Below are 23,178 nucleotides of genomic sequence, written 5' to 3' on the forward strand. Positions count from 1 at the left end.
ATATCAGAAAAATAGTTTTTTCCAAATCCAGTTCTTTTAATAAACTTCTGGTGTTTTTTGGTTAAAACATGTTTGTTTTTCATTTAGTGGGTAGAAAATCCAGAAATTTTACTCAATAGTAGAAATACTTCATAATAAAATTATTCACGTAAAATTAAAAAGTACAACATAGTAAAAATACTCCTAAAAGTTCATGTTTTCAAAGAAGTTACTTATTTAAATGTAAGTAGTTTCTCCCAGACTCTGGTTGAAGGGTAATGTTTCGGGCCTCATGAACTGGTTCCAGGTGTTTTTGGTGTCTGTCTTGTGCTTCTCCGTTACATGTTGAGCTGATCTGCTAATCTGGAGCTCAGAACCTTTAACCTGGTCGCCTCCACCTTCTGGGTCGCCTCCACCTTCTGGGTCGCCTCCACCTTCTGGGTCGCCTCCACCTTCTGGGTCGCCTCCAGCCTCCACTCTGCCTCCTGCTGCCAGGCCTCAGCTCTCTTCCTCTGGCACATTTCAGTTTCTTTGTTTTTGCACCTCAACGTATCCAAACACACATCCAACACATTCAAGCATTTCCTTTACGCCACTGACATTCACAATCACTGTAGTTTTTAATAAATATTCATTTTCTACACAGTAACCACTGCATGGTCTCCGGTTTTTATGACCTTGAGCCAGTCATAACAGGTAGACAAAATGATTTTCTCATATTACAGAGACAAAGAATGAAAGACACATTTAAACTCTTCAAACCTAAAAAACATTTTAAACTAAAACATAGTAAATGTTGGGCAAGAGGAGAAGTTCAGCTGAGGACATAGAAATAGAAGGACATCAGTTAGGTGATTTCCACACACCTGCAAAAATAAGAAAACAAGGAAGCGTATATTTATAAGCATTATGCAAAATAACATTTTACATGATGCTGTTCTATCTGTCCATATTTCGTAGACGTGTAGAACACTGTGTTCATTGAAATGTCTGGAGAAAAAAGGAAAAAACTAAAATTACTGAGTTATATAGTCAGCAGACAGAAGAGCAAATTAAATACATAAATATCTTTAATATTGATCATTTACATATTCATAGTTAAACACTGACTGCAGAAGGTTTTCTATCAAACTAAGTAACAGTTTAAAATTCATCTGGAAATATTGATATTAAAAACAAGCAAACAAAAACCATAACATGGATTAAATGTCAGATATTATTGGTTTAAACTGCAGAGATAAACTGCAGCTATTAAAGTTTGTATCTGGTGAAACCAGTGATGAACTGGTATTGATCAGCTTTGATCTGTGAACATCTTAAATATTCACTGAGACACAAAAACTGACCAGGAGAGATAAATAATTAACCTGATAGAGCTGCAGGATTTAGAAACATTGACATCAAGCAAAAGTAGATTTATTATTTTTCAGTTTGCAAAGTAAAATTTTTCCTACCAGGAAATGTTTTTCTGATGTTTCTGAATCAGGTGTCTGACATTTCCTGGTTCATTATGTAAATAGATTCCATAAAACGAGTTTCCATGTTTCCAACAGTGAACAGAGTGAATAAGGAGTGACTGTATAAAGTCTCCTGTCTGATGATCTTTGTTTAGCAGAACCGATTCGTTCATCATGTTGCTCTTTGTGCTGCTGGTGATGATGATGGTCAGCTGGACAGAAGCTGGTTATACTGGTGGTGTGCTTACCCACACCTCTAAAGATGTACAAGAAAACAGTTTTACAGTAAGTTGAGATTTTCTGAAGTTTCTTTTATTTTACTTTTGAAAAAATATTTTCTTGTCTCTAACGCCTCTTCACTTTCAATCTACAGGTTGTGTTTCGCTTTAAGTTTGGCTTCAGCTCATGTGGAGAACTTGAGACATGGATTTGTTCTGGCTGTACTAAGAAGATTGATGAAAGCAGCGGTGAATGGTGTCTGGGAGAGTACACCGTGAGGGGCAGTAGCAGTTTCTACAATTACTACTATGGGTGACTGAATCTCAACATTATACAAAAATATATCTAATAATTTTCTGTTTTTCCAAGAAGTCTAAAATTCCTCCTGTCAGTTTTCTGGTCTGCTGTTCTGTAAAGTTTTCTGTGTTTTAGAAACTTAGTAACATCAGAAATCTTCCCAATATCTTCTATTAAAGGAGTTGGAGTTCAACCTGGATAAATAACACAAACGGTGTTTCATCTGGCCTCGCTCAGATGTTTATTGAAGGGAGAAAACGATCTGACATTAACAGAGCAAACTCATCACCACAGACCGGCATCCTTCCTGTTATGAGGTAATTCAGTTTTTATATCATGTTAATAATAAATATCTGAAACCTTTGATGTCTTTGATTGAGCATAAACTGTATTTTGATTCTGAAGTTTTTTTTGTTCCTTTTTCTTTTAAATAAAAATAAGATTCAAACACTGTGAATCAATTAACCAAAGAGACCAAAGAGTTACATGGAAACAAAACAGATTTTATAAATCTTAATATTACAAATAATAAGAAATAATCAGATTTTTAATATATGTGTAAGTAATAAGACTTATTACTTACAAAAAAGATTTCTCCTTAAAAATGTAATCTGTGAAATACAGATTAAATTAGACATTTTAAATATAGGATCCATTTGGTATTTTCTCAAAGTAACAATAGTCAAACAAAAGTTTAAGAAGCTAAAAATGATGGAAGAAAAACACTGAAGCACAAATCAGTCAATAAACTGAAGCTCCTCTGTATAAATGAAAACATTTAAACAGATTATTTGTTCTCCAGAGTTCACTTGTAATTATGTGTAATTATGTTTGTTTTCTGGTTCACTCAGAGTTCCCTCAAACTGTCAGAGAAATATCAATTTGTTGACCTTTGACCCTGATGGAGACCATGTTCAATGCAGACATGGATCCAATCCCAGTAACTATGAATGCTACACCTGCACACCTCCGTCTGTCCTCAGTCTCTCATCAGTAAGTAATAAATGTTGATATCAAGTTACAGGAAAGGAAAATGTGAAGTTCACAGATAGAAGAGAGAAAGTAAATATCCTTCAGTCAAACTGTCACAGGTGGGAGAAAAAGAACAAGGAGAAAAATGATGTTTAAGGGTTAGAGGTTAAGACTGATGTGTGAGTTGAGTTTTGGTTAAGTTTAGTGTTAGATACAGAGATGGAGAAATAAATGTGTGTGTGTGTGTGTGTGTGTGTGTGTGTGTGTGTGTGTGTGTGTGTGTGTGTGTGTGTGTGTGTGTGTGTGTGTGTGTACATGAGAAGATAAGGGGGATTTCCAGAGTATTCAGAGCAGCACATTATGTGACCATATAAAATAAAACATTTTCTGACTTTTAAATTATTATTTAACTGCAGCAGCTAATGTCACTCATTCAGACATGGCAGTAGCCTACATTCACAATTATTTTTCTTCATATCATCAAGATCTTGTCATTTCTGCCTTACAAATAACAGAAATTCGTAACGTGCAGAAAAGTAAAACATTGATACATTTTTATTTGTTGGGGTTTGGACTTTACTTTGTAAAATACACAAAGAGAGACAGAGAACAAAAAGACAATTATGTTTTTTAGTCATTGTACCGCCAAGAAGTCAAAGCTACTTTCCCCCCTGGACAAAACACATTATGAGTGCAGCCTTCACTCATAATCCGGTTCACGGCACCAGTATAACCAGTATAATGATTTCTAACTGCATGCAAGTGGCCCCACAGCTCCACCAGCATTCCTCAAAATCCTTTATTTTTCTTTATTTCCTTTAGATGTGATTATATAGTTTAAAACAGTAAAACAATTCCTCAAAAACCAAACAAAACATTCTTATTCCATAAATCTTTCAAAAGTTAGTGTTGTGACTGAGTGTTCAGCCACCAACACCAACTGGTGCTGCTTCCACTCATAAGGTCATATTTATCCAGACCAACCACGAGAAAACTTTACAAATTATATTCATAGATATCAGATGTTATTACAGTATTTTATTAATTGTTGAACTAGAAAATAATGACTAAGTAAAAAAAAGTAGTGAAGAGCTGCTTCACTCATCTCCACCAGCGTTCCTCAGAGTTCTGGTGGGGAAGCCGTGAGAGCGCCTGAAGGACCCGTTACATGCAGTTCCTCATTGCACCACCAGGTGGCCCTAAAAATATGAGTCTTTTAAAAATCTCATTCTCCATCCATCCATTTTCTATTCACCTTTTGTCCCTAATGAGGTCGGGAGGGTTGCTGGTGTTTATCTCCAGCTACGTTCCAGGCGAGAGGCGGGGTCACCCTGGACAGGTCGCCAGTCTGTCGCAGAATCTCATTATAGATGCTATTATTATTATTACACTCAACAAAAATAGAAATTTAACACTTTTGTTTTTGCTCCCATTTTTCATGAGATGGACTCAAAGATCTAAAATTCATTCCAGATAAACAATATTACCATTTCTTTCAAATGTTGTCCACAAATCTGTCTAAATGTTTGATAGTGAGCACTTCTGCTTTGCTGAGATAATAACATCCCACCTCACAGGTGTGCCACATCAAGATGTTGTGGATCGAGTGGTCCATGGTGGTGGTGGGGTTATGGTATGGGCAGGCATCTGTTATGGACGAAGAACACAGGTGCATTTTATTGATGGCATTTTGAATGCACAGAGATACCGTGATGAGATCCTGAGGCCCATTGTTGTGCCATACATCCATGAACATCACCTCATGTTTCAGCAAGATAATGCACGGCCCCATGTTGCAAGGATCTGTACACAATTCTTGGAAGCTGAAAATGTCCCAGTTCTTGCATGGCCAGCATACTCACCGGACATGTCACCCATTGACCATGTTTGGGATGTGCTTGACCGGCGTATACGAAAGCGTGTACCAGTTCCCACTAATATCCAGCCATTGAAGAGGAGTGGACCAACATTCCACAGGCCACAATTGACAATCTGAAAAACTCTATGCGAAGAAGATGTGTTGCACTGCATGAGGCAAATGGTGGTCACACCAGCTACTGACTGGTTCCGAGTCCCCAGACTCCAATAAAGCAAAAAAAAAAAAAAAAAGAAAAAGAAAAAAAAAAAAGCACATTTCAGTGGCCTTTTATTGTGGGCAGTATAAGGTACACCTGTGCACTAATCATGATGTCAGATCAGCATCTTGATGTGGCACACCTGTGAGGTGGGATGGATTATCTCAGCAAAGCAGAAGTGCTCACTATCAAACATTTAGACAGATTTGTGGACAACATTTGAAAGAAATGGTAATATTGTTTATCTGGAATGAATTTTAGATCTCTGAGTCCATCTCATGAAAAATGGGAGCAAAAACAAAAGTGTTGCGTTTATATTTTTGCTGAGTGTATTTTGGGTAAAATTCACATATACATACATTCACACTTTTTTCTCTGTTACATGAGCTACAACGTAGCTACATCCTAGCGAAAGGTTGATTGAAACAAACACTGCCCCCTGGTGGACAAAATGGTAAATCAAACCCTGGAGGTGGAGTCGTAAAAATACAGAAATTTGTAGTTTGTAGGAATCTCAGACTTTTGAAAATAATCAAAGTAGTTTTAAATAGTTTCATAAACTAATCAGAAATTAGTTCACTGCATTTCATTGTTAATACATTCACCTAACATCATTACATGTTTACTTAAATGTTTCAGTGACCTGTTTGTCACTGCCAAAATTCTGTAAAGATAATTGTTTTCATTCTCAGATTTTATATTTATATTTACCTTTGACCCCAGGGGTTTGAAGAGTTCAACTCATTGGAAAAATATTTGTGGTTCCACAAAATATTTTATATTGCAAATTAACCACACTGTTTTCTCAGCATGAACTCTCAGTTGATGTGCTTAGAGCCAAAAATCTGCAACTTAACTTAAAAAGAAATTAATATTGTCAGTATAAACAAACACAAATAAAACCCATAATGAAATACGGTAAATAAAACATTATTAAACTTGATGTTAAATCTTTGATTTCTCTCTCTGTTTTCTTCCAGTCTTGTTCTCTTTTATTCAGTCCAACCAGCAGCAGTGATGAAGGTTCATATGCAGTTCAGCTGATGATGGAGGATTTTCCCAGACAGACAATCACTCTGACCCATTATGATGGTTCTATAGTGTCGATAAGCACCAGCAGTTCGATGAGCAGAATCCCTGTCCAGTTTGTTTTCAAAGGTTTGATTTCATGTTTCAATCATGTTACTTCACTGCCAAAAAGCCAAACTGGTGTGAATAAATTTATCTTTAAATAATTATCTATTGGGGCTGCACAGTGGCGCAGTTGGTAGAGCTGTTGCCTTGCAGCAAGAAGGTCCTGGGTTCGATTCCCGGCCCGGGGTCTTTCTGCATGGAGTTTGCATGTTCTCTCTGTGCATGGTGGGTTCTCTCCGGGTTCTCCGGCTTCCTCCCACAGTCCAAAAACATGACTGTCAGGTTAATTGGTCTCTCGAAATTCTCCCTAGGTGTGAGTGTGTGTGAATTGTTGTTTGTCTTGTGTGTCTTTGTGTTCCCCTGCGACAGACTGGCGACCTGTCCAGGGTGAACCCGCCTCTCATCTGGAACGTAGCTGGAGAGGAACCAGCAACCCTCCCAACCCCATTAGGGAAGAAGGGTGTAAGAAAATGGATGGATGGATGGATGATTAATTATCTGTTAAAAATTGATCAATATTAATTAATTAATTTTTACATTTCTTAATACAAAAATGTAAGACAACAAGAATGTTTTATATTATTTTAACAGCTTAGATGGACTGTGAAACTTTACTGAATTAATCTTTAAACTGACAGCAGAGTTGTGTGTTTAGTAGACGAGTGTTTCATTAGTTAATCTGTATTATTTTATTCCTGCATTGCTCCAGTGGATCCTGCAGCTCCGTCCTGCACAGCAGGTGAATATCTGCCCAGGTTTCTGCCTCCAACTCCTGAACATGGAGCTCAGTTCTTCATAGACATCAATGAGATGATAGAAATCAACATCAGAGCAGAGGCGACTCAGTCTGTGTGAGTAGAAAATAAATATTGTTTCCAATCAGAGGTAAATAATATTTCAAGGTGAAAATCTGACATTCGATCTTTATTGTGTTAAAATAACACAATGACTCCAAACTGGTACAAAACACATAAAACTTGGACATTAATTATTTTTAGCTGTCAGATCATTTTGATAAATAATCATAATAAATAAATGTTTTCAGGGCCTTTTGCACATACAACCAAACAGACTGATGTGTTTCCTGTGTGTTAAAGGATCACTGAGCTCCTGTTCAGCGGACCGGGCAACATGGTCAAGAATTCATCTGGTACAGGAAATTTCACCCTGAGATGGACGCCGTCTGATATTGATAATGAAGAAAGCCATCCCATCTGTTTTGCTGTCCAGGCAACGTCAGTATCTGATCTGATCAGAAGTTTCAAATGTTCTCATATTTTCTTCTTAAGTAGAAATACAAATACTAGTGACTGATAAAAGTAACAAAATACAAAGTAAAATTAAGTAAAAGTACAAAGTACAGGTTTTGAAATGTAATTATGTACAAAAGTAAAAAGTAACTGGCACCTTCAATGATGCAAAATAATTTTTGGTATGACTAAATAGTGTTGGAAGAAAATTCTAAATTAGCTTAATTTTGGAAAAAAGCTTGGCTCTCTTTTCTTCCTATTTCCCGGGCTCTGGGCAGATGACTCCATAGCCGGAAGGAAAACAACGAGGCGTGCTGACGTCACAGTGTTACAGAGTTTAATCCAATAGGAAAACACCATATGAATTAACAAGGAAACTGCAGATTACAGAGAAGTACATTCTTTACCTGAGTCAGAGAATTAAAAGAAAAGAACAAAGACAGAAAGTAGGACAAAGACGCGTCTTTGGAGAGAGCCGTCAGGAAAAAAGCAGAATCGACCAACTATCTGAATTCGTATTCTTGAGCATTCACTTTTCTAATGAAAAGTGAATGCTTTTTTGTTAATATATGCAAATAGGGCGTACCCCTGTTTTGACCAACCAAAAGCTATCTTGGAAAAAACTTAGACCTTCTCCTAAGTTACGGCAGAAATCAAAAGTCGTTTACTACTTGTTAAAATTATAAGTTATTTTAATCAAACATAGTTTTCTGCTTTTCTGATTTCAGCATCTCCAAAAACTTAAATCTTTGTCCTCTCACAGAACAAAATGAGGTAGAATTCCTTTTCTAATTCAAACAATTTTCCTTTGATTCCGAAATTGTCACTGATAATACATTTTCAAATACATTAATCATCTACTAGATTAATACTTCTAACTTGGGTAATATACTTTAATCAAAAACATGCGATTAGTATTTAAAGATGTATTAAAATTAGACGTTTGTACTAGGCTGTAACCAACTCCAGATGCAGCCCTCTTTTCTGAGAAACCCCCGACCTTCGACCTCTGAGCCGGGGAGATATGGTTTATGGCCCTCCTAATTTAAAGCCTTTCAAGAGAATAGTGTTTTGGTTAAACTCCTCCAAGAGAATGTTTATCTCTTGCCTCCTGGCTGTCTCCTAGCTTACATCTGTTTAGTTTTTGTCCAGATAAGAATGTTCAATCTACCTAAATGCGCATGGCTGTGAGATTAACTATATTAAACACTCAAAATAGTTATATTTCCTCAACAATAGTTAAAATAACTTCTTGGCGATGCAAAAATACATTAGGTTTATAGTGGACATATGGTTTTATTTTGAATTCCTGGTCATTGTAGCTTCACAGACCCTTTGTTTACTCCTGTTATGAGGTTTTACAGAAACTCGTTTTGCTGCTGCAATATTTTCAAATGTAAATGAGACATTTCAAGCCCCGCCCCCCTTCAGGTCACACAAGACAACGACTTGTTCGGCCATTTCTGTTGTTTGATGGCAACAGCACATTATCTACTGGCAGAGAAACTTTTTTCCTCCAAAGTTTATTAAAAATGTCAACAGTCATCCATCATCCATACATGTTGGAGTCGGAGTCTGATCCAGAGCAGGAGAATGAAGTAAACAAAGCCTCGAGATAATTCATGAGTTATCTAAATGCACAAAAACAAGCCAAAGAATTACAAACATGCAGTACAGTTGTATCCTCAAAGAGGGAGCTAACAGTTAGCACACAGTGCTAACAGAAGCAAAAGGCTCAATGCTACTAGCAAGACAATGGCCAGGACATCATGATCAAAACATAAAATTCATCTCTAAAATAAACTTTGTTGTCATTTTAGTGTTATTTGGAGCTCATTGCTTTACTGTGTCTGTAATTTCTGTAGAGAAGGAATCAGAAAAATCTTCCTGAAAATCCCTGTGCAGTGGCAGATGTTACTGAATCACTTTGCTCCCTGCAAACACACTTTTTCATCTGATGTGGGAACATTACTGAGAAAAGAAAGTGCAATCAGACACTTTGAAGAGATTCTGATGAGTAGCAATGTAAAGAAGCTTCTGTGTTAATAAACCCTAGAACCAAACATTTTGACTTGTTTACCTGCATCTTCAGCTTAACTGAACTTGGACAATAAAATGACTGCAAGGAAAAAATGTTGGATTCATAGCACTGATTGGCTGGAAGTCATGACATTGTTCAGCAGTTCCACAGCAAATGTGGTGAAATCATAGCCAAGAAAATGAAACAGAGAAAAATTAACAAACTGAAAAATAAAACCATAAACAAATATAAAGATATCTACACATCACCAGGAGAGAATAAATTTAATTACTTTGCACTCTAGAGACTCAAAGTACTCATAAAACAAGTATTTAAGGACTAAAAAAGTAGATTTTGCATGATGTGTTATTTGTAACATTATTAAATGAACATTTCAAAAAGACTTTAACATTAAAGTTTTGATGCTAAATTATCTCCACAGTGCCTCCAGTTCTATCTACCAGTCTGAGCTTCGATGTATCGTTGTGACGGTTTCAAACAGTGAGTCATTTCTTTCTTTTTGATTATTGATCTTATTTTTTATTTCCTGAACTCATAATGTTTTTGCTGCTGTTATCCCAGTAACTTTCATAGCGACTCCAAGTCCTCCTCCTAAAACATGCAAGATGATGAGTCAATTCTTTGTTTTTCATCTTTCATTTATTTTTACTTTTTATGTCTTGAACTCATGTTTCTGTTATCTTAGCTATGACTTCAACTACTGTTGCTCTCCCTTTGACAACTACAAGTCCTCAACCCAAAACATGTAAGTAAGATGAAAACAGGAGTGAAAGTAACAGGAAGCAGTTCTTTATACCATGTTGATCTCTTGTTCTTCCAGCTCGTCTTACGGTTCTGAAGATGAAGATCTCCACTACGCTGTCACTGAAAGAGAATAAAGATGAAATTGAGAAAGCGGTCAGTGACGTCCTGGACTTTAACACAAACCATCACAACCTGAATTTAATCCAAACCCATTTCACTTAAATGTCAAATCAAAACCCAAAATGATCACCTGCAGTGATTCAGTTGAATTCAGCTGTTTTTGTTTTAAATGTTAATCAGATTCTGTTCAGTATATTTTATAATTCACCACTGACTGTTTCTCACATTCATCTCATGTTTTCTTCTGCAGATTAAAGATGAACTGATCAGACGAGGGCTGCCTCCAGACATCAAGGTCCGCCTGCTGAGCGACGGTTCAGTGCAGGTTAAAGAAACAGCTAGTAAAAAGCTGCCCCCTAGTGGCTAACAATGAGAATGACTCTGATCCATGCAGAGGAATATTACTGGATTTATCTGGTTTTACTTCTTGTAATGTTTAATAAATCTAGGGACTTATGTATATTTTAATTAGTGTGGGAATACAAGTTTGGTTTGAGTGATTTTTTAAAGTGATGTTAAACAGAACTTAGTCTTTCATTTATGGTTTAATCCGTTGTAGTTAATTTAGTAGGGTTTTCATCCACTTAATTTTTAAATTTGTATTGATCATAAACTGATTATGTTATTAAATTTTTTTTAATGAACATTTGTGTACTAATTGTTTGTAATCAAACTTCTGTTTAACTCTGACATGTGGGGTCATCAAGGGGTCATCGAGGGGTCAAGGAGAGCACTGTATGGTCTCAGAAACCAGTCTGAGGTTGATTAGGTTGGTAGGGACCTGGATTAGAAAATCATCCTGAAGGAAGATCTGTCAGATCACTGGCTGAGATTAATGTTTCCTTTTGTTTGTAATAATCAATGATTATGTTGTGATATTGGTGTGATTTTATGGTTTTGATTGATTGAATAAAATATTGATTGATCTTTGATTGTTGTCTGGGATCTACAGACCTGGAGAAACAGTAGAAATATCTCATCTCAATGATTGTCCGATTAAACTTAGTTATGACAATAAACAAAAATAGAATAATTTCATGAGGATAACTCTGACCTGAACATTTCCAGGATTAGAAGATTAACGTCTCAGCAAGATCTAGAGAAACTCTTCCATGCATTTATCTTTAGTTGCATTGATTACTGCAACAGCGTCTTCAAAGGTCGGCCTAAAAGATCAATCAGATCCAGATCGCTGCTGCTGGTGTTCTGACTAAAACCAGGAAGTTAGAGATCCTCACCCAGTTCTAAAGTCCTTCACTGGCTCCCTGTCTTTCCCTGTATTTGTCTTTCTGTTCTTAATACCTTACAGTCAAATCCCCTGTGATATCTGCTCTGTGTTATTTAGACATTAAGTAAGATTTAAAGTGGATTTGCTGTGTCAAAGTCACATTCAGCATGTAAGAGCCAAATTGCTTAATTAAAACAACCCAGATCGCTTAATTCCCTATACCTACTACCACGATCCAATCCCCAACTACAATTACAGCTAAAGCAACAACCCCACCTACAAATTCAACACCTGCTTCAGGTCCGTGTAAGTCTGAATAAAGTTCATGTTTTGTCTACTATAATGTTGAAAATAGGAATAACACTGATTGGACTGAAACTGGACCTGTAAATGATTAATAAAACTATTGATCAAAATTGTTGCAGATATAATTGTGATCAATCTGCACACTATGATAAAAATAGGTAATGTGATTAATATTAGACTTCTGATCCACTAGATGGCGAGATCAAGCTGAAAAAACTAACAAATAAGTTGATTGTTACATAAATCAACTTGTTAATTTATGTAAAATTAACAAGTTGAACATTTCAGATAAATTGTAATGCATCAACGTTCAAGGGATGCCTCCAGACATAAAGGTCCGCCTGCTGAGCGACGGTTCAGTGGAAGTTAATGAAACAGCTGCCCCCTAGTGGCTAAAATGAGAATGAATCTGATCCATACAGTAAAATGTGACTGGGTTTATCTGTTTTTACTTCCTGTACCTTCTATGTAGGGGCTTATGGTTGCTTTAGGTAGTCGGACTAAACTTAGTTATGAAATTAAGCAAAAATAGAGAGAATTTCTATTTCTGTGAACATTTTTTTAAAATCTCGATACTTTCTTAAAGATAGGTTATAATTGTCTATCAGACGTGGAGAAGATCAGCTAAAATTCCTTTTTGTGTTTTTGAAATGCTGAATGTCTTTGTTTCCATCAGACTACTGGGATTGTTCCATCATCAGCTGAAGATTTATTAATGTTTGTTGTTTGTAATCTGAAAATGACTTTTGGTCTTAATCTCCCTTTAAAGCCACACATTGGTGAGAAGTTGTGTATTATTGTAATGTCAAAGAGGAAAAATGTAAAATGAAAAACTATTGAATTGGCTTTATTTATGTGAGAATGTGCCATAAGTTTCTCTAGCTGAACATAAACAAAGCTGAAGTTATTATCTTTGGACCTAAAGAGGAACAATCAATGCTGCAGTTATTAAAGGTGTACTCTGACCTGAACCATCAGAGACACATTAAGACGGTACCAAATTTACCTTCTATCACCTGAAGAACATTTCCAGAATTAGAGGACTAATGTCCCAACAAGATGTAGAGAAACTCATTCATGTGTTTATCTTTAGTCGCATTGATTATTGTTTTCACAGGTTGGATTAAAAAAATCAATCAGATCCAGAACGCTGCTGCTGGTGTTCTCACTAAAACCAGGAATACAGAACACATAACCCAGTACTAAAGTAGCTCTACTGGCTCCCTGTAGCTCAGAGAATAGACTTTAAAATACTGCTGTTAGTTTATAAATCACTGAACACTTTACCACCACAATACATTAAATATCTTCTGTTGTCATAGCAACCTTCCTGTACTTCTAACGGTGTCTGGTTCTGGGCTGTTCTGCATCCCCAGAACCAGAACCAAACAGGGAGAAGCCACAAATCTGGAACAAACCTCCAGAAAAACTGCAAAAAAGCAGAAACACTGAGTTCCTTTAAATCTGAACTAAAAACCCACCTGATTAGAGCTGATTTTGAAACATAATCAATAAAACATTGATCAACATTTTTCTATGACAGCATTTCCTGACATATGACACACAGGTTCAACAACTTAATGAGTTTCCAGGGAATGGAAAACTAACTGCAGTTCTTCAAAAACTGCTGGGACACTTGGGGTTCTTCACCATCCTCAGTTTCACAGATCGTCATTCCCTCCATCTTCATTACGGCACGGCGGGCTTGTTCATCAAATCTTTTACCTGCCATTTCACTGCACTTTAGATAGTGGAACACCTTAATGAGACCTGGCATCCCCAAGGTCCATAGTGTTGTGATGATCTAATCCAGTACCTCCTCCATATCCACTTTCTTTTCACGTCTAGATAAGTTGTCTCTGAATGCTTATTTTATCTCCTGGCTGGCTCGCCAAGATTTTATATTGTCTGTTTTTCTTTTAAAGTCCAAACATAAAGGTTTGATAATTATAAATGACTCCAAAATTGTGTCCAAATGCCATGAATTGATTTTATAAAAAGTTACAGGGAGCAAAATCAGATTAAATAACTATTGTTTTTCAGATATTTGTGATTCAGCTCTTAAATGTAAAATTAGTCAGAGATAAGAAACAACTTTTAGGTTTAATTCTTAACATGTGAAACTTAAAAATACATATTGAAATAGCCACATTGAGTATAGGAATCTCTCAATAATTTTTCAAAGAAACGATGCTTGAACAGTTTAAAAACAGAAAAAATGCTTGGAAGAAAAACACTGAAGTACAAATCAGTCAAGACTAAAACTTTGCAATTTAAATCAAAACATTTGAGCAGATTGTTTGTTCTCAGGTGTTAGTGCTTGATTAGTCAAGCATGTTTCACATATCTGGATTAATAAGTTAGTTTTTTATTCAATAAAATGAAATCAGCAGCAATTTAGAGCTGACTGCCACCAATGTTAGCAGAATGATAATGACACTGAAACTGGACTAAACCCAACACTGTCAACATGTAAGATGTAACTCAGTATAACCTAAAGGCTACCAGTATGCTAATTAGTTATTTGCAAGGCAAACAATGAGAGCTACCACAATGCTCAACATTTGCATCAATAATTTAAATAAACACAAAGTTAGTTTGCACAAAGTTTGTTCACATCAGGTAATTAATCCTCAAACCACATTTAAATTTATTGTTACATGCAGACATTAAAATCCAAGCAGATAAGAGATGAGGTTTGAGTGCTTTTATCTCCTTTCTAAGGTAATTCTGACTTCATCAATAAAAAATATTGCTGCTATTTGATCCAAATCTTTGCAGCAAGATTCTAAAGAGAAACAAACAGAAGAGCTCTCATATTTTCCTGTTTTCATTTCTTTCAACTGGTTCATTTTAAAATCCTGATTGACTTTCAAATTTGTACATGTGAGGATATAATATGATGAAAGAAATTATACCAAAAGAGGTAAAAAATTGTTTTTAATAGAAAGTAAAAGAAATAATCAACAACGAGAAAGTATTTTATAAGCTGACCTTTTTGAGCTTTACATCACGTTATGATGTTATCTCCTTGTCTAATGCACACCTGGAGTGTTGCTTTGATTCTTTCATGCACATTTAAATCCTTTAATCTCCATGGCAACCATTCAGTTGTGCAAAATGCCTGGAGGGACCCAGCCCCGCCTTTGAGGCACAGCTCCTCCTTAGAGCTGCAATTTCCAAGCTTCAAAGCTTAGACCCCATGGAGCAGCCCTCCCCCACTCAGCTCCTTCAGACTAGCCAGCATCAATTAGCAAACATCTGGTGTAACTGCGCATCAGTTGACTTCAATATGTGATGAACCACGGCAAAACTGGGAAAAGTCGGCAGAGCACAAACGGAGAATAACAAGAAAGAAACCATCAATTTCTGACAAAATATCATTTTTCTTTTGTGAAATATATACCACATACTTTACATGGCAGTTTTAGAGATTTAGTAAACTTTGGGTTTGTATTCAGTGGGAATGCTCAGGTTATATCAGTGGCACTAAAAAGCCACTGAGACACAAAAACTGTCCACAAGAGATGAATAATTAACCCTGTGGGAATCAAAAATAGATTTATTGCTTCTCACAGTTTGCAAAGAAAATGTTATCTTCTTAAAATAAATGTTTGTCTGATCAAATGTAAATGCAGTCCAAAAAAACAGTAACCAGCTGGAGTAAATAAGGACTGTATAAAGTGTTATGACCTGTCAAGGTGTGGCCATCCTGGTTCTAAATATATTATAATGTTTTTTATTTAAAATGCATTTGACATGAGATGCTGCAACAATAGGAGAGTTAGCTTTAATGCTGAAAATAAGAAACAAAAGAAAACTATGTTAAAATTAACTAAGACTTACTATTTAAACGTAAATGAACCAAATGATAAAGTTTTACCTTCCTAAATAAAATGAAGAGAAAACGTTGTGCAAAAATAAAGAGCAGCTCTCTACAAACTCTTTTAAATATTTGTAAATCATCACGTTGTCATCTCCGGTCTTCAGATGTTTGCATAATCAAAGCAGCTTACGACAGCAGGCAAAATAAAGGTTACCTGATGATCCGATCTTTGTTTAGCAGAACCGATTTGTTCATCATGTTGCTCTCTGTGCTGCTGCTGCTGATGATGGTCAGCTGGACAGAAGCTGGTTATACTGGTGCTGTGATTACCCACAACTCTAAAGATGTACAAGAAAACACTTATACAGTAAGTCGAGATTTCTGAAGTTTCTTTTATTTTACCTTTTAAAAAAATGTCTTATATCTAAAGCCTCTTCACTTTCAATCTACAGTCTGTGTTTCACTTTAAGTCTGGCTACAGCTCATGTGCGGAGGCTGAGACACAGGTTTGTTCTGGCTGTAGTAAGAAGATTGATGAAAGCAGCGGTGAATGGTGTCTGGGAGAGTACACCAAGTGGGGCAGTAGGAGTTTCTCCAATTACTACTCTGGGTGACTGAATCTCAACATTATGCAAAAATATATCTAATAATTTTCTTTTTTTCCAAGAAGTATAAAACTCCTCCTGTCAGTTTTCTGGTCTGCTGTTCTGTAAAGTTTTCTGTGTTTTAGAAATGTTGTAACATCAGAAATCTTCCCAATATCTTCTATTAAAGATGGAATACTGGAACCTGGATAAATAACAGAAACGGTGTTTCATCTGGCCTCGCTAAGATATATTTTGAAGAGAGAAAACGATCTGACATTAACAGACCAAACTCATCACCACAGACCGGCATCCTTCCTGTTGTGAGGTAATTCAGTTTTTATATCATTTTATTAATAAATACCTGGAACCTTTGATGTCTTTGATTGAGCATGAACTGTATTTTGATTTTGAAGTTATTCTGTTCCTTTTTAAAAAAAAGAAAAATAAGATTCAAACACTGTGAATCAATTTACCAGAGACCAAAGAGTTACATGGAAACAAAACCAGATTTTATAAATCTTATTATTATAAATCAGTCAATAAACTGAAGCTCCTCTGTATAAATGAAAACATTTAAACAGATTATTTGTTCTCCAGAGTTCACTTGTAATTATGTTTGTTTTCTGGTTCACTCAGAGTTCCCTCAAACTGTCAGAGAAATATCAATTTGTTGACCTTTGACCCTGATGGAGACAATATTCAATGCAGACATGGATCCAATTCCAATGAATGCTACACCTGCACACCTCCGTCTGTCCTCAGTCTCTCATCAGTGAGTAATAAATGTTGATGTGAAGTTACAGGAAAGGAAAATGTGAAGTTCACAGGTAGAAGAGAGGAAGTAAATATCCTATATTTCTGTGAAAAAAAAAAATGCACAAAAAACTCTGCCAAGCAGCTTACGTAAAGGTGAACCAATAAGTTTACTGTAAAAGAGAGACAGAGAACAAAAAAGACATTATGTTTTTTAGTCATTGTACCTCAAGAAGTCAAAGCTATTTCCCTGCAAACAAACATATTATGAGTGTGTTTCACTCATAATCTAATAGCACCAGTATAACCAATATAATGATTTCTAACTGCATGCAAGTGGCCACAGCTACCAGCATTCCTCAAAATCCTACAACACAAAACAGTAAAATAACAGACAACTGCCACAGAAGGTAACATTTACAACTTTCACAAAACACATTTTTTATAAAAAAAAAGATTAATAAATTTATACTTTGAACCGACCCGGTACGACACAGAATGAAACTTCACAATGTGACTTTTGACTGCCTGCAAGTGGCCCCACAGCTGTAAAATAAACACAGTTAGTGTTGTGACTGAGTGTTCAGCCATCGACACCAACTGGTGCAGCTCACACTCATAAGGTCATATTTATCCAGCCCAACCACGAGAAAACTTTACAAATTATATTTGTAGATGTTAAATGTTCTTACACTATTTTATTAATTGTTGAACTAGAAAATAATGACTGCAAGTAAAAAAAAGTAGTGAAGAGCTGTTTCACTCACCTCCACCAGCGTTCCTCAGAGTTCTGGTGGGGAAGCCGTGAGAGCGCCTGAAGGACCCCTTACATGCAGTTTCTCATTGTACCACTAGGTGGCTCTAAACATTATTATTTTGGGTAAAATTCACATATACAGGTCCTTCTCAAAATATTAGCATATTGTGATAAAGTTCATTATTTTCCATATGCAATGATAAAAATTGAACATCCATATATTTTAGATTCATTGCACACTAACTGAAATATTTCAGGTCTTTTATAGTCTTAATAACGATGATTTTGGCATACAGTTCATGAAAACCCAAAATTCCTATCTCACAAAATTAGCATATGATGAAAAGGGTCTCTAAACGAGCTATGAACCTAATCATCTGAATCAACGAATTAACTCTAAACACCTGCAAAAGATTCCTGAGGCCTTTAAAAGTGTTCATCACTCAAACCCCAATCATTGGTAAGATTCATGACTGCTGTCCAGAAGGCCATCATTGACAGCCTCAAGCAAGACATGACAGGAAAGATATTTCTGAACAATAGGCTGTTCAGAGTGCTGCATCAAGGCATTTTAAGTCTGTAAGGAAAACAGAAAACGCTGCACAACAGAAGAATGACCACTGAGGAAGATTGGAGAAGTCCCAGACCTTGACCTAAAGCAGTGGACTGAGTCTGAAAACACCCAGAGCCACCAAAACAGGCATGCAGGAAATGCTACAGGTGCAGATTATGACTTTGAACCAGAAACAGCAGCAGACTGACCTGGCTATAGAGAAGCAGCACTGGACTGTTGTCAGTGGTTCAGTACTTTTCATGAAAGCAAATTTTGATGTCATTGAAATCAAAATGTCTGGAGGAAGAAGAGAAGGAAATGCCATAATGCCAGAATTCCATGAAGTACCCACAGTCAGTGATGGTCTGAGGTGCCATGTCAGCTGCTGGTGTTGGTCCACTGTGTTTTATCAAGGGCATGGATGCTAGCTATCAGGTTTTTAGTCATGCTTCCATCTGCTGAAAAGCTTTCTGGAGATGAAGACATTTTCAGCAGACCTAAGCACAGTGCAAAAACCACTGGTAAATGGTTTACTGACCATGGTATCACAGCTCAACTGGTCCAATCCTGACCTGAACCCCATAGACAATGATATGTGAAGAGAAAGTTGAGAGACACAAGACCCAACACGCTGGATGAGCTAAAGGCCACTATGAAGCATCCTGGGCCTCCATAACACCTCAGCAGACCACAGGCTTCATGACTGCATTAGTTATTGCAAAGGATTCACCAAGTATTAAGTGCATAATTGTACATAATTATTTGAAGGTTGACTTTTGTATTACACTTTTCTTTTATTGTTGATGAAATATGCTAAGTGAGAAAATTTGGGTTTTCATGAGCTGTATGCCAAAATCATCATTATTAAAACAATAAAAGACCTGAAATATTTCAGTTAGTGTGCAATGAATCTAAAATATATGAATGTTCAATTTTTATCATTACATTATGGAAAATAATGAACTTTATCACAATATGCTAATATTTTGAGAAGGACCTGTACATACATTCTTTTCTCTCTGTTACATGAGCTACAATGTAGCTACAGCCTAGCAAAAGGTTGACTGAAACAAACGTGTGAACACTGCCCCCTGGTGGACAAAATGGTAAATCAAACCCAGGAGGTGGAGTCGTAAAAATACAGAAATTTGTAGTTTGTTGGAATCTCAGACTTTTGTAAATAATCGAAGTAATTTTAAATAGTTTCATAAACTAATCTGAAATTAGTTCACTGCATTTCATTGTTAATACATTAACCTAACTGTTATTTAGGATAGGTTCTCATTCAGCAAACAGGCAGTGACCCAGGTCAAGCTGGTGAGGCACTACGTCATCAGAATCAGATTTGCAACAGATGCTGATTGACAGCAGCATTTACAGGTTATCACTGCATTATACATACAATGTAGCTCACAAAAACACAATTTCCTTAAAAACAAAAACAAAATAAATGTAAAGTCTGACAGGAAAAAATCACTATCTCTATTATAATCTATCGCTGCACTTGACTTGCTTCCTGAAGTTAGCCTAGCTGCTGTCACTTACCTGGGGTTGAGGAGAGAACAAGAAAGCTGGGATCTTGAGCTGAGGCAAGAGAACTGCCTGCCTCATGAACCTGTTCTGGTTATAAGCCATTACAGATTACAACACAGTTGGTGACAAAAAATTGTACTGTACATTATATACATAAGCTAAATTATTGGAAATAAGTTCACATATTAAATTTGTTTAAACCATTTTATTGACGTAGCAACATGTCTCTGAGCAGAGCAGAGCCATTGAAATCCAAATGAGCAGTTGTCAATGCTTCAAGCATTTGAATGGGAAAATAAGAAAATTCAGCGATTTTGAACAAATAAAATCAAATTGGTGAATACTGAAAATAAATATATTTTTTAGCACAAACCACCATGAATATACAATTTAATACTTTATGGTATTTCTTTTATATAGGTGAGGCACTGCTCAATTTGCTTGAGCACGACTGCAAACAATGGTTGTCAGATACAGGAAGGAGGACACAGATCAAACTTCATTCAGATGTGAGCTGGTTTATTTGTCGATGCTCAGTGTTGCCAGCAGTGTTAACAAATAAATTGCCATTATAACATATTACAACCAATTCAACTAATACGGACTCAAATAAAATATTTAATAAGGATTATTTAACCAACTTGCCTGTAGATTGACATAAATAACTCAATTCAGTGAGGGTGAGTATTTGGTGAGGCACTGACGTCAGAATCAGATTTGCAAATAGATGCATAGATTGACATGTTTACAGGTTATGTTTCACTTCTGCATCCTTACACATACAAACTGTAGCTCAAAACACACATTTCCTTAAAAACAAAACAAAAAATCACTATTCTATATAATCTATCGCTGCACTTGACTTATTGACGAGCTAGCTGCTGTCACTTCCGCAGTTGAGGAGTGAACAAGAAACGTCTGGGATCTTGAATCTGCCATGAGGCAAGAGAACTGCCTGCCTCACCTGAACCTGTTCTCTGTTATAATGGATTACAGAAACACGTATACAAACAGTTGGTGACAAAAGCACTGTACATTATATACATAAGCTAAATTATTGAAATAAGTTCACATATTAAATTAGTTTAAACCATTTTATTGACGCCAGACAGCAACATGTCTCTGTTAGCAGCCAGCGCAACAGGGGTTCGCAATACAGGTGAGGCAGAGCTCACTGCCTCAGATGAAGCATTTGAATGGGAAAATAAGAAATTCAGTATTTTGAACAAATAAAAATAAATTGCCATTAGGCTAAATAAATATTAGTACAACGAGGATGAAATAAAATTTAAATACTTTATGAATAAGATTTTCTTAACTACACTTTTCACCTGCCTTGATCACGACATACAAATAACTCAATTCACATAAAGGTGACATCATTAGGCGCAGCCTCTGTGATAAAACACAAACTCAGACAGCCCTTTGGCTCAGTTGAACATAAGATGTACTTTGGCGCCATCATGTGGCCAGATAAAATCCCAGCACAATGGCGGCAGCTGGCAGCGCACGCCCTTAATAATGCCGCAATAACTCAATGGAAAATAATAACAGATATAGCCGAAATGCAATTAAATGGGATTTAAGGTAAACCTATGAAGACCGGAAGTATATTAAACTGCTTTCCTGAGCGGTGGCGCAGCACTAAACTGAGGCTTACGTCACTTCCTAGAGAAACTCTAAACCAATATTACAAAATAAAATACAGAAATGTCAGTGCCTTTTATACACTAACATCATTACATGTTTTCTTAAATGTTTCAGTGACCTGTTTATCACTGCCAAAATTCTATAAAAATAATTGTTTTCATTCTCAGATTTTATATTTATATTTACCTTTGACCCCAGGGGTTTGAAGAGTCCAACTCATTGGAAAAATATTTGTGGTTCCACAAAATATTTTATATTGCAAATTAACCGCACTGTTTTCTCAGCATGAACTCTCAGTTGATGTGCTTAGAACAAAAAATCTGTAACTTAAGTTAAATAGAAATTAATATTGTCAGTATAAACAAACACAAATAAAACCAATAATGAAATACAGTAAATAAAACATTATTAAACTTGATGTTAAATCTTTGATTTCTCTCTCTGTTTTCTTCCAGTCTTGTTCTCTTTCATTCAGTCCAACCAGCAGCAGCGATGAAGGTTCATATGCAGTTCAGCTGATGATGGAGGATTTTCCCAGACAGACAATCACTCTGACTCGTTATGATGGTTACACAACGTCAATAAGCACCAGCAGTTCGATGAGCAGAATCCCTGTCCAGTTTGTTTTCAAAGGTTTGATTTCATGTTTCAATCATGTTGCTTCACTGCCAAAAAGCCAAACTGGTGTGAATAAATTTAATATTCAATAATTATCTGTTGAAAGCTGATCAATAATAATTAATTACTTTTACATTTCTTAATACAAAAATGTAAGACAACAAGAATTTTTTATATCATTTTAACAGCTTAGATGGACTGTGTAACTTTACTGAATTAATCTTTAAACTGACAGCAGAGTTGTGTGTTTAGTAGACGAGTGTTTCATTAGTTAATCTGTATTATTTTATTCCTGCGTTGCTCCAGTGGATCCTGCAGCTCCGTCCTGCACAGCAGGTGAATATCTGCCCAGGTTTCTGCCTCCAACTCCTGAACATGGAGCTCAGTTCTTCATAGACATCAATGAGATGATAGAAATCAACATCAGAGCAGAGGCGACTCAGTCTGTGTGAGTAGAAAATAAATATTGTTTCTAATCAGAGGTAAATAATAATTCAAGGTGAAAATCTGAAATTTGATCTTTATTGTGTTAAAATAACACAATGACTCCAAACTGGTACAAAACACATAAAACCTGGACATTAATTATTTTTAGCTGTCAGATCATTTTGATAAAGAATCAAAATGTTTTCAGGGCCTTTTGCACATATAACCAAACAGACTGATGTGTTTCCTGTGTGTTAAAGGATCACTGAGCTCCTGTTCAGTGGACCGGTCAACATGACCAAGAATTCATCTGGATCAGGAAATTTCACCCTGAGATGGACGCCGTCTGATATTGATAATGAAGAAAGCCATCCCATCTGTTTTGCTGTCCAGGCAACGTCAGTATCTGATCTGATCAGGTACAGAAGGTACAGATTCTGTAATGTACTTAAGTACAAAGTAATAAAAATAATGTTCACCTTCAGTGATACAAAATGACTTTAGGAAAATCCATCTTTATACTGACAGAAGTTGCTGAATCAGTGATCCATAAGGGATCCACAAATGAACTTTCCCCACTAATGTGGGTGCAATTATGAGAAAAGTAAAATTTAACCAGAGACTTTAAAGTCTACTCACACAACACTAAAAAC

General features: G+C 36.1%; 1 protein-coding gene across 1 annotated transcript; it reads left to right on the forward strand.

Moving 5' to 3' along the window:
• The first annotated feature begins 1,610 nt into the window (after nucleotides 1-1,610).
• Nucleotides 1,611-23,063, forward strand: LOC122820701. Its single transcript, XM_044098271.1, has 8 exons — nucleotides 1,611-1,721; nucleotides 1,810-1,967; nucleotides 2,132-2,269; nucleotides 2,804-2,945; nucleotides 21,937-22,114; nucleotides 22,406-22,547; nucleotides 22,786-22,944; nucleotides 23,054-23,063. Exons 1-8 carry the CDS (start codon nucleotides 1,611-1,613, stop codon nucleotides 23,061-23,063), a joined length of 1,038 nt encoding a protein of 345 aa, XP_043954206.1.
• Nucleotides 23,064-23,178: the final 115 nt, after the last annotated feature.

Source organism: Gambusia affinis, linkage group LG18, assembly GCF_019740435.1.
Source record: "Gambusia affinis linkage group LG18, SWU_Gaff_1.0, whole genome shotgun sequence".
Taxonomy (NCBI): domain Eukaryota; kingdom Metazoa; phylum Chordata; class Actinopteri; order Cyprinodontiformes; family Poeciliidae; genus Gambusia; species Gambusia affinis.

What these genes read in the sequence shown, in the direction of transcription:
- LOC122820701 (XM_044098271.1), top strand. Translation starts at nt 1,611, where the DNA reads ATGTTGCTCTTTGTGCTGCTGGTGATGATGATGGTCAGCTGGACAGAA. An exon ending in TGTCCAGTTTGTTTTCAAAG is followed by an intron (nt 22,115 to 22,405) that starts GTTTGATTTCAT and finishes GCGTTGCTCCAG; the next exon opens with TGGATCCTGCAGCTCCGTCC. An exon ending in GCAGAGGCGACTCAGTCTGT is followed by an intron (nt 22,548 to 22,785) that starts GTGAGTAGAAAA and finishes TGTGTGTTAAAG; the next exon opens with GATCACTGAGCTCCTGTTCA.